General features: G+C 46.6%; 1 protein-coding gene across 1 annotated transcript; it reads left to right on the top strand.

The window, feature by feature from the left end:
• The first annotated feature begins 698 nt into the window (after positions 1–698).
• Positions 699–11,316, top strand: RBM7 (RNA binding motif protein 7). Its single transcript, XM_067470851.1, has 5 exons — positions 699–872; positions 4,165–4,327; positions 7,819–7,927; positions 8,419–8,524; positions 9,482–11,316. The coding sequence occupies exons 1-5, from the start codon at positions 777–779 to the stop codon at positions 9,791–9,793; spliced, it is 786 nt and encodes a 261-aa protein (XP_067326952.1). The 5' UTR covers positions 699–776; the 3' UTR covers positions 9,794–11,316.
• The last annotated feature ends 594 nt before the right edge of the window (positions 11,317–11,910 follow it).

Genomic DNA, 11,910 nt, shown 5'->3' with positions numbered 1-11,910 from the left:
TTTTATCGTCGCCGGAATTCGTCTTCTCTGTCATCGCCAACGTTCAGGGACCCTCTTTGGTGCGGTCCTAGGGGTTTACTGGGGAGACCCTCCTAAAAGTCCGTATTGACTTCACATCTATGGCAAGCATCCTCAGAGGTAGTGAGGTCTGTTGAAAGTAGGGAAAAGGGTTTATATATCCGTGGAATAATGACCAGGGCGGGACAAAGGACTCTTGTCTGCTGGAGCTAGGTGGGAATGTTTCAACTGACCACCTTGATGAGCATTTGATGGCCTGGCAGTGCCTAGAGCAATCTTTTGTTGAGAGGTGATTGCGCTGTTGTAATTTTTGTTTTTTTTAATACTGGTAGCCTTCGACAATACAAAGTTTATTATTATAATATTATTATTATATTTTTGATTATTATTATTATTATTATTATTTACATTATTTTTTGCCATTATTTCTGGGAATATATTTTATCATTTTTTTCGATGTTTTGCCATTGATTTTTTTCTCTCCCCAAAATATGTCTCACGCCCCAGAATCCTTTGCAGCCCCCTGGTGGCTCCGCCCACTCCCTCCCGGCCAGGGAAGCCAGTGAGGCGCATGCGCAGACCCGGCCAAAGGCCCGCCGCTCCGCGCGTGCGCACTTCGGGCGGCGGCGGTTCCGGCGCATGCGCGGGGAGGCCTTGTGGGCGGGCAGACGGAGGGGCGCGCCTGCGCGGTGGGGCCTCTCCCGCAGGAGCAGCAGAAGCGGCATCGGCATCGGCATTATCCCCGTGTTCCGGCGGCCATGGGAGCGGCGGCGGGCGAGGCGGACCGGACGCTCTTCGTGGGCAACCTGGACCCCGGCGTCACCGAGGAGATGCTCTTCGAGCTCTTCCTCCAGGTAGGCCCTCTCGCTCCGCGCATGCGCCGGCAGAGGGGGGACTACAACGCCCAGAATGCCCCGCGCGGCCTGGCCGCCTCCGGATTGGTCCCTCCTCAGAACAGACGTGGCGGCTGCTGCTGGAGGGAATCATCATCATCATAATAGTAATCCCAGGAGTAGGATTGCCCCGATGTTAACAATGGCGGTGTCGCTGGGGAGAGAGAGAGAGAGTCTCCTTCGGGAGGGACGAAGTCAGGACTCAGAACCCACAGACTGGGCGAGTGGACACCCGGAGTGGACACAGGACACCCCTCCTCTCAGGCCAGGCAGGGACCCCCACTCACAGAAACACTGGAAGACGCAGCAGAAGGGGCTTAAAAGGCCCAAACACCCAAGAATGCATTGCAACCCTCGCGCAAAACCACACATATACACACAAACACACATATGTACACTCGCATATGCATATACACACACAAAACACACACACAGAAAGGAGGAAGGAAGGAAAGAAAGAAAGGAAGAGCAGGAAGGAAGGGAGGAGAGAAAGAAAGAATACCTTACAACCCTCACGCAAAACCACACACACACATATATATACACAAACACACATATGTACACACACATATGCATATACACACACAAAAAGGAGGAAAGAAGGAAAGGAAGGAAAGAAAGAAAGGTAGGGAAGAAAGGAAGGGAGGAAAGAAAAAAAGGAAAGAAAGAAGGGTAGAGAAGGAGGGAAGGAGATAAAGAAGGGTAGAGAAGGAGGGAAAGAAGGAGAGAAGAGAAGGAAGGACGGAGAGAAAAAGGGAAAGAAGGAGGGAAGAAGAGAAAGAAAGAAGGGAAGAGAAGGGAGGGAGGAGAGAAGGAGGGAGAGAATGAAATAAAGTGAAAGAGGGAAGGAAGGAGAGAAGGAACGAAAGTGAGAAAGAGGGAAGGAAGGATGGAACCAAAGAGCAAAGGAAGCGAGACAAGAAACAGGTAGAGAAGGAAGAAAGAAGGAGGGAAAGAAAAAGAAGGAAGGAAGGAGAGAAAGAAAGAGTGAGGGAAGGTTGGCCACAGCAGCACATGGCGGGTACAGCTAGTATATCAATAAACATGTCATGTTCGTTTGTGGGATGAACAGAACTCCAAAGCCACTGGGTGAATTGGCACCAAATTTGGACACAGGACACCTCTCAGGCCAACGAGTGACCCTCGCTCACAAAAACACTGGGAAACAACAAAAAAGGCAAAAAACATTACAATAAATAAAAATACATTACATTACAACGTATGCACTTTGTTTATTTATTTACAACCTTTCTCTGCCGCCCTTCTCGCCCCGAAGGGGACTCAGAGCGGCTTACAAGTAAAAAGTAAATACAATATATTATATTATTACCACTATTATTATTATTATTAGCTTTATTTATACCCCGCTAACATCTCCCGAAGGACTCGGTGCGGTTTGCAAGAGGCCAAGGCCAACACATCAATACAACAACAGTATAACATGTACAACAATAAATAAACTCATAAAGCAAAACAATAACATTAAAGCAATAGCAATAAACATTAGACAATAACACCACGACCCATTTAAAACTGAGGCCGGGCCAAATGTAATGGATAAAATTTAAAAAAATGCTGGACATGACAGGTGAAATGGATAGGTTGTTTGGAGATAGGTGCAGTGTGCAGACTTAAATCTCTAGTAAAGTGCATTTGGGACATGATGCCAGGAGTTTCCTATTCTGGAAAGGCACACTGGAACAGCCATGTCTTCAAGCTCTTCCTAAAGACTGCTAACGTTGGGGCTTGTCTGATGCCTTGGGGAGAGAGTTCCAGAGTCAGGGGGCCACCACAGAGAAGGCCCTGTCCCTCGTCCCCACCAAATGCGCTTGCGACGCAGGTGGGATCGTGAGCAGGGCCTCTCCAGATGATCAGAGAGATCGTGTGGGTTCGTATACGGACATGCGGTCACGCAGGTAGGCGGGTCCCAAACCGTTCAGGGCTTTGTAGGTAAGCACCTGCACCTTGAATTGGGACCGGAAGATGAACGGCAGCCAATGAAGCTCCTTAAACAGGAGGGTTGACCTCTCCCTGTAAGGAACACCAGTTAACAACCTAGCTGCTGCCATAGCACAATATTAATATTATATATTACATTGTACTATAACATTATGCTTTAATATTATTAGAAATATTACATTTAATATAAAATATAATATAAAATATAATAACCACATAAATACACATATACACACACACACACAAAACACATATAGGTGATAGTATAATAGCTGGGTCCAGATGTGCTGAGCGTTGCGCACTTTCCGCAACGGCGGCTGTGAAGAAGGGAAGGGGAGAGCGGCAGGCACACCGAGGAGGAGGAGGAGGAGGAGGAGGAGGAGGGCGGGAAGAGACTTCGGTTTGGTGGAAGGATAGGAAGGAGCGGATTCGGGTTAGGATAAAGTTTAGGGTTTGGGGTAGGGTAAGGGTTAGGGTTACAATTAGGCTTAGGGTAAGGTTTAGGCTTTGGGTTAAGGGTTAGGGTTAGGGAGAGGGTTTTACCATTAAAGAATCCTTGCATTCCTTCCATAATCTCTGTGTTCCTTTCTGCGTTGCACAAACAGCGCTCCCAAAAGAGCAAAGCGGAAAGAGCGTCAGGCTCAGAACTTCTGGACCCAGCTTTCATACTATTACCCACGTATACACAGACTGGGCCACAGCAACACATGGCAGGGGGTGGCTAGTTATAGTAATAGTCTCTTGGAGTCTCCTGTGGAGAGAAAACAGCAGGGTATAAATAAGCATAATAATAATAATAATCAGGGACGAATCACAGACACGTGGACCTAATGTGCATGTGCACTGTGTTATGTATGTGTAAATTCATAATAGTTATAATAACATACATATTAGATACATTGCCGCTTTGAGTCTCCTGATGGAGAGAAAAGCATAATAATAATAATAATAATAATAATAATAATAATAATAATAATAATGCTTTCTAATAATAATAATAATGATTATAATAATAGAAACCTAGCTTTGAGTCTCCCGGTGGAGAGAAAAAGTGGAGTATTCTTATTATTATTGCTATTAATAATAATAATAATAATAATAGTCTTCCTTCCTTTGAGAAAGCAAGGTTGACTTTGTTGAAGGTGTATTGCTTCAAAACGTATATCGGCAAGTATCTTTGCTGGCACTTATTCCTGCCTTTGATGTTCATGGGATGCGCTAGTCCTTTTGGTTGCCTGGAATGTGGGACATAGAGCTCTGTCTCTGTCTATCTATATATCTGTGTGTTTGCCAGGGGGGTCCGGTGGTGAAGGTGAAGATCCCGAAGGACCGGGAGGGGAAAGGGAAGCCGTTTGCCTTTGTGAACTTCAAGCACGAGGAGTCCGTCCCGTACGGCATGAGCCTCCTCAACGGGATCAAGCTCTTCGGGAGGCCCCTCAACATACAGTTTCGATCAGGTAGACCTTCTTACACACCGGGTGGTCCCAGCTTCGGCCCTCCAGGCGTTTGGACTACAACTCCCACAATTCCTTACAGCCGGCTTTTCTGTCTGCTTATCTATTTATCTATCAGATCTATCTATCCTATGGGTTTGCAGTGGATCCAGTGATCTATTTTTCTATCATATGGGTTTATAGGGATCCAATATCTAGCTAGATAGCTATCTATCTGCTTGTCTATCTATCTATCTATCTATCTATCTATCTATCATATGGGTCTATATGGATCCAATATCTATCTATCTGTCCATCTCTCTTGATTTATCTATCTCTCTATTTATCTATGTACTGTATTTACTTGAGTATAAGCTGACCAAAATATAAGCCAAGGCACCTAATTTAACCACAAAAAACTGGGAAAACTTATTGACCCGAGTACAAGCCGCGGGCGGGAAATGCAGCAGCTACGGGTCAATTTCAAAATAAAAATAGATAGCAACACAATTACATGAATTGAGGCATCAGTAGGTTATGCGTTTTTGAATGTTTACATAAAACTGTAATTTAAGATAAGACTTTCCAACTCTGATGAAACCATTATTGTGGAGGCTGACAGTGTGTGGCTACTCACGGGAGCTGGTCACAGGGAGCGGTCAACCCACCTGTTTAAACAGCTCCACTGGCTTCCAGTAAGTTTCCGGTCCCAATTCAAGATGCAGGCCATCCCCTATACAGGCCTAAACGGTTCGGGACCTGCTTATCTCCGCAATCACATCTTCCCCTATGAACCAGTGTGTACCTTGAGATCTTCTGAGGAGACCTTGCTCTCCCTCCCCCTGCCGTCACATGCACGGTTGGTGGGGACAAGGGCGAGGGCCTTCTTGATGGTGGCTCCCCAGCTCTGGAACTCCCTCCCTAGGGAGATCAGACAGGCTCCCACCTTGTCCTCCTTTCGTAGTCCACTTACAACCTGGATCTTCCGGTGCGCTTTTGACTAAGCAGCTCACCTGTCTTGTCCCTACTTGAAGTTCCGCACTTTACACTGGCATGCGTCCTACCTCGACATGTGTTATGAGAGTATTTCCTGCCCAGTTTACTGTATTGTTGCACTTTCCTGCACTCCTGCAAAAATGCATTGCACTCATTGATTCTGCACCTCAGCTATGTTTCTTTCAGCCCTATTGTTTTTATATTGCTTTCAATTGTGTTGTTGTCTGTTTTATCTGATGTTTTAATTGGTTACAGTGTTTTGCGTGTGTGTTTTAATTGTAATCTTGGGCGTGTCCCTTGTAAGCCGCCCCGAGTCCCCGAGGGGAGATGGTTGGCGGGGTATACAAGTAAAGTTGTTGTTGTTGTTATTAATAACGTTGGGACAGAGGCCACCCCAAACCAGTGGGCCCTACAGAAATGCAGCCCCCAAAGGCCTGATGAAGCCAAAGGATCTTCACTTGTCTACTCAAAGAGAAACAGGGAGACACCCAGCCCGACCTCCCTATCCATTCTGCCCGCGGCTTTCCTTCTCCACTTTCAATGAGGAATTAAAGGACTAACGATAGGAAGGGTGCTCTGGCTGTGTATGAATTGGAGTCATACTTGGAGGGCTGGATACGGGTGAAGAGGCTTAATCTAAATTTATTTATTTACAGTACATCCTACAGGCTGTTAGGGATTGTGGGAGTTGAAGTCCAAAACACCTGGAAGGCCAGACTTTGCCCCTGCCTGCTCTAAATGCACCGCGGGGGATACGTAAAACAGGGAGGGAGGGGTGGGATCGTAGAAGGTGGGGGTAGAAGGAAGGGGGGGGGGTTAGCCAGCGCAGCAGAGGAGGAGTCCTGGCCCAGCAAGGCCTGCCTGCCCGCCTGCTGTTCTTCCTTTCCTGGCTTTTAGAGAAGAGAGATTTCAAAGGGGGGGAGCCCAGCCTTCCTGAGTTCTCCGTGAGGTGCTGGAAGGACCGGTGTCAGGTTCTCCTGGGTTGCCTTGCAGGCTTGGGGCACGGAGAGAGGGATCGTGGGCCATTCGGCCCAGGCCTGTTGAGCCCCCCCCCCCCCACTGACCACTTCCCTTCCTCCTTCTCGCCTCCTCTGAAACTGAGGAAAGGCAGGCAGGTACGTGCATGGACAGGAGAGGCAACGGGAGCACACGCCAGCCTCCCTGCCTGCCTTCTCCTTCTCCCCCCCCCCCCGCTCCTGGTCAGACCCCTCCTCGCACACAGCCTCAACTGGGCCCGACGGGCACCCCCCTCCCTGCCTACCCACACCACCCCAGGAGGGTGAAGGTGGGCGGAGGTAGGGGGGCAGCCCGGCTCGGGTGAGGCAGCGGCCCCAGCGAGAGAAGGAGAAGGAGGGCAAAGGGGTTGCTGAGGCCAGTGGGGCAGCCCTCTCGCCTTCCTTTCCTGGCCCCAGTCAGGCGGTGGTGGCGGCGGAGTCCCAGCTGCCTGCCTGCCTGCCTGACTTCTGGGCTTCCACCGCAAGCATCACTGGCAACTGGTGCTCACTCGCTTGCTTGCAATGGAAGCCCGGCTGGCAATGAGTGGAGGGTGCCCTGCGAGTGGCAGAGGGCACCCCACGAGTGGTGGAGGCGGCAGAGGAGGAGGAGGAGGAGGAGGCTGAGAAGACAAGGACTTCGTTTAATCTCTGTTTAGTCTGTTTTAATATGTATTTCATTGAGATACATTTTGGCATGTAGCTTTTATGGAGGTATGGTTTACTGTGTGTATTTGTAGCGTTTTTGCTTATTTATTTGTCGTGTCAGGACAACCAGTCAAATTATATTACATTTCTAACAGAACAAAGCAAACAAACAGACAAAATACAAAATTTGTGAGTTTGGTAGTTGATTAAATGTCCTTTGACCAGTCTCTGGCCACTTGGAGTGCTGCCTCTGGTGTTGCCGCAAGGAGGTCCTCCCTGGTGCATCATGTGGAAGCAGGGCTCAGGGTGCATTGCAGCAGGTGGTCAGTGGTGTGCTCTTCTTCTCCACACTCGCATGTTGAGGATTCCACTTTGTGGCCCCATTTCTGAAGGTTGGCTCTGCATCCTGTGGTGCCCGAGCACAGTCTGTTCAGCGCCTTCCAAGTCCTCTGTGTGCCCAGGGGGGAGTCTCTCATTGGGTATCAGCCACGGGTTGAGGTTCTCGGTTTGAGCCTGCCACTTTTGGACTCTCGCTTCCTGAGGTGTTCCAGCGAGTGTCTCTGTAGATCTTAGAACACTATGTCTAGATTTAAGTCATTGACGTGCTGGCTGATACCCAAACAGGGGATGAGCTGGAGATGTCTCTGCCTTGGAGCGTTTTTGCTGTATCTGTGTATTTTGTTTTGTCACCTGACTCAAGCCATGGGGAGAGGCATTGGTCTGCCTGCTTGTGCCCTAAAGGCTGTTGCTGGGTGAAGTGGCCCTCTGCGAAGTTGATGGGAAAGAAAGGAGATACGTGTGTATGAAGGGAAGGACAGGAAGACGGAGAGAGAAAAAGAAATAAAAATTCATTGTTGTTGTTGTTGTTGTTGTTAACAGGAAGCAGCCATGCATCTCAGGACAACGGCACCCCCTACGCCCCTCCCAACGGAGGCCTCTCTGCCGCGCAGCACCAACAACAAGCGCCAGCCACAAACACCAACCACTGGTGAGTCCCACTGTGATATTTATATATAATATATATATATATACACACAAACACACACATACACACTCCATGTTTATACTCTCTCAGAGGCTATATTTCCTATGTAGGCTTTATTTCCTATATTTCTGCCCTGCTCTATTTCACCCCGAAGGGGACTCAGAGCGGCTTACAGGTCGGCCATTTCATGCCACATTGACAATACAACACACACACACACACACATCACATTAAGCAATAAAAACTGCTAAAATATAGCCCAAGTCCTGTGGTCGTCAATCAAAGACAACCAAAAACGTAGCGGTTTTTCAATACACATCTAATGCAAGGATCAGTTGCCTGAATGTCTGTATATACGTTTTGACCTGCTGCGCCTGTGATAGAGCCAGCGTCTGCCCCGAGGAGGCCTCGTCTGCACGGACCATTTAGTGCCGTTTGAGCCCACCTACCTGATTTTGCAGTGAAGCCTGTCTCTGTTTTCTGGGTTTCCGCAGGTACGAGAGGAGCGCAGAGAACTTTTCGGCTTCTTCGTCATCGTCGTCGGTGCCGCGGTCCTTCTCCTCCTTTTCCCCGGAAAACCTCCAGAGACAAGCAATGCTGGTTAGACCATGAGACCTTCCTTCCTTCCTCCTTCCTTCCTTCCTTCCTTCCTTCCTTCCTTCCTTCCTCCTTCTCTTCCTTCCTTCCTCCTTCTCTTCCTTCCCGCCCCCTCCCCCTCTTCCTTTTCTTCCTTTTCTTCCCTCTCCTTTTTCTTCCCTTCCTTCTTCTCTTCCTTCCTCTCTTCTTATTTTTATGTTTTAAATTGTTGTGCAGATGCTTTTATGCTAAGCCACTTTGAGTCCCCTTTGGGTTTGGGTTAGGGTGGGGTATAAATAGATATGATGATGATGATGATGATGGGGTATAAATAGATATAATGATGATGATAAAGTGGGGTATATATAAAGTGGGGTATAAATAGATATAATGATGATGATGTATACATACATAGCTGCTTTGAGTCCCCTTTGGGGGAGATAAAGCAGAGTATAAGTAAACAACAATAGCAATAATAATAGATACGTAGCCACTTTTGAGTCCCCATCAGGAGAGATAAAGCAGAATAATAATAATAATAATAATAATAATAATTCTTATTACTTTTATGTTAAGCCACTTTGAGTCCCCTTTGAGGGAGATAAAGCAGAATAAATAAATAAATAAATAATAATAATAATAATAATTGCATATTTAAACATGTGTACTAATGCTCTTATTTTGAGCTGTTTTGATTCCCCTTCAGGGAAGATAAAGTGGGATATAAATTGATAGAACAGTAATAATATAATTCTACTACTAATACTATAATACTAATAATAGATACATAGCCACTTTGAGTTCCCTTTGGGGGAAATAAAGCTGGGTATAAATAAACATCATCATAATAATATTTGTATATTTTAAATGGTTATGCTGATGCTTTTATGCCAAGCTGCTTTGAGGGGGAGATATGTATATATATATATAAATGATAGTGTAATACCACCATGACCGGCTCCCTGTTTGTTTCCCCGCCAGGTGAGCGGCAGTGGCGCGTGGCAGCAGCAGCAGCAGGCCTGCTCTCCGCATGCGGACGCGAGCTTCCCCTTCCCGCCGTGCCGTCCCTCTCCATGGCGCCACGAGGCGTCCGCTCCGCTGCAGCGCAAGGCCCGCGCGGTCTCCCACCCCTACCCGGCCGAGGGGCGGCACTACGGCCGCGAGCAGCAGCCCATGGCCATGGGGCAGCGGGGCGGCGACCACTTCCACTCCCGCAGCGGGTGGAGCCATGACTACGACCCCCACTCCCACTCCCGCAGGGAGGGCAAGTGGCAGCGGCCCTCCCGACACTGAGGCGTGCGCGCACGAGCCCCACGGCACCCCCCCCCCTTTCCCTTTCCCTTCTTTTGCAACCACTTCGCAATACGCTCCCCACACTGACGGCGGGTGATGTGGACCAAGGAGGAGGGGAGCGGGGAGAGATCCTTTTTATAAAATGTGTGGGTTTTTTACAGAATAACACTTCACCTCCAGTGTATATTTTGACAGAAGCGGGTTCCTTTTCGATGGGACAATGAGGCGGTTCTTCTCTCTCTCTCTCTCTCTCTCTCTCTCTCTCCCTTCTGGATTTCTTTTTACTATAGCGGAGCCGTTGTAGGCAGTGATTCCACCAGTTGCCCTGTGGCTTCTAAACAGAAGACATCCATATATATATATATAGATCTAGAACTGGAGGTGATTGGATGGATCAATAGATTGGATGGATAGACAGATCTCTCTCCAATCTCTACCTCTCTCTTCAATATGGAGAGAGAGAGAGGTGGAGACAGAGAGATAGATCTTCAGTATGGAGATATATATATATGTATGATGGATCTGGAGGTGATCGGAGAGATAGATTGATTTATCTCTAATATCTATCTCATCTCTTCATTATGGATATATATGGAGGTTATTGGATAGATAGATTTCTAATACCTATCTATGTATTCAATTTGGATGGATGGATGTGTGTATGGATGTGGAGGTGATTGGAAAGACAGATCTCTCTCTCTCCAATACCTATCTACCGATTCCTGTCAATATTTATCTGTCTATCCATATCTGTCTCCCTTTTATCCAATCACTTCCGGCCTGTAATTTTGAGAAAACCAGCTCCGTTTCCGCTTTATTGTCCATTTCGAGGGGAAAAGGGGGGAAGGGAAAACGGCCGCCGTGTATTTTACGATTCGTGAGAAGAGGAATAAAAGGCGATGCAGCGTTTTGGTTGCGTTTTACAGAAATCCACGAAGGCGGACACTATTTTTCTAGGCCCGGAATGCTTTTTGGGATCTTTGTTGAAAGACCGTTCAGAGGTGGAAGGCTTTATACTGAAATGTGCTCGTTGTTATTGTTTTCTCGTGGATTTTTAAAAAAGAAATCTAAAGCCAGCAGTATCAGAACGACTTTTTATTTTTTTTCCCCGGAACCAGGAAAGTGATTAAAAAACTTCTCAGGAAACCATCGTGTTTGTATGTATATATATATATATACTTGTGTGTGTTTTTATAACGCGTTTTTAGAAATCTAAAGCAAAGCAAGTATTAATAACCAAAATCGATCTAATCGCTACAGAAAACAATTTCAAAATGAAAACATTTGATTTCTGACTTAAATATGGAAAAAGCAAAAATCGATGAATGTCCTTATAAGTATTAGTCCGAATGGTATTATTCCGGAAAGTTATATTCAAGATGCTGTTTGGAAATAAAAGGACTGATATTGATAAAATAAGGATAAGTTTTCAGGTGGGAGAGAGAAAAAAAAACCCATTCCTTTAATTTGTGTACATACTTCTCCCTATATTTTTGCAGGAATAAACATCTTTTCAAACTTTGGCTTTGACTCCTGTGTATTTGAATGAATGAATGAATGAATCTCTCTCTCTCTATATATATATCAGTGGTTTTCAACCTGGGGTCCCCAGATGTTTTTGGCCTTCAACTCCCAGAAATCCTAACAGCTGCAAAACTGGCTAGGATTTCTGGGAATTGTAGGCCAAAAACATCTGGGGACCCCAGGTTGAAAACCACTGCTCTCTCTCTCTCTCTCTCTCTCTATATATATATATAGTCCTTGACATGATAGAAGCATCCAGTCGTCCCCATGGGCAGCGTCTTTGTACATGGCTGATTCTCTCACAACAGAAGCAACTTGCAACATGCATGCAAACAAACAAACAAGCTGACCCTTTCAGGACCAACTATGACAAAAATCTCAGTCACCATGGAAGGCATGTCAGCTGCCAAAGAACAGATGCTTTGGGAACTGTGCCGAGTTAAGAAATGTGACACAGCACCGGCAGATATTATGCCAATGGTTCCCAACTATAATAATAATAATAATAATAATAATAATAATAATAATACTTTATTGATACCCCGCTACTACCATCTCCCCAAGGGACTCGGTGCAGCTTACATGAGGCGAGC

This window comes from Anolis sagrei, chromosome 7 (assembly GCF_037176765.1).
Source record: "Anolis sagrei isolate rAnoSag1 chromosome 7, rAnoSag1.mat, whole genome shotgun sequence".
Taxonomy (NCBI): domain Eukaryota; kingdom Metazoa; phylum Chordata; class Lepidosauria; order Squamata; family Dactyloidae; genus Anolis; species Anolis sagrei.
This window is presented reverse-complemented; position numbering and strand designations above follow the sequence as displayed.

What these genes read in the sequence shown, in the direction of transcription:
- RBM7 (XM_067470851.1), top strand. Translation starts at nt 777, where the DNA reads ATGGGAGCGGCGGCGGGCGAGGCGGACCGGACGCTCTTCGTGGGCAAC. An exon ending in TCTTCGAGCTCTTCCTCCAG is followed by an intron (nt 873 to 4,164) that starts GTAGGCCCTCTC and finishes TGTGTTTGCCAG; the next exon opens with GGGGGTCCGGTGGTGAAGGT. An exon ending in GCCACAAACACCAACCACTG is followed by an intron (nt 7,928 to 8,418) that starts GTGAGTCCCACT and finishes GGGTTTCCGCAG; the next exon opens with GTACGAGAGGAGCGCAGAGA.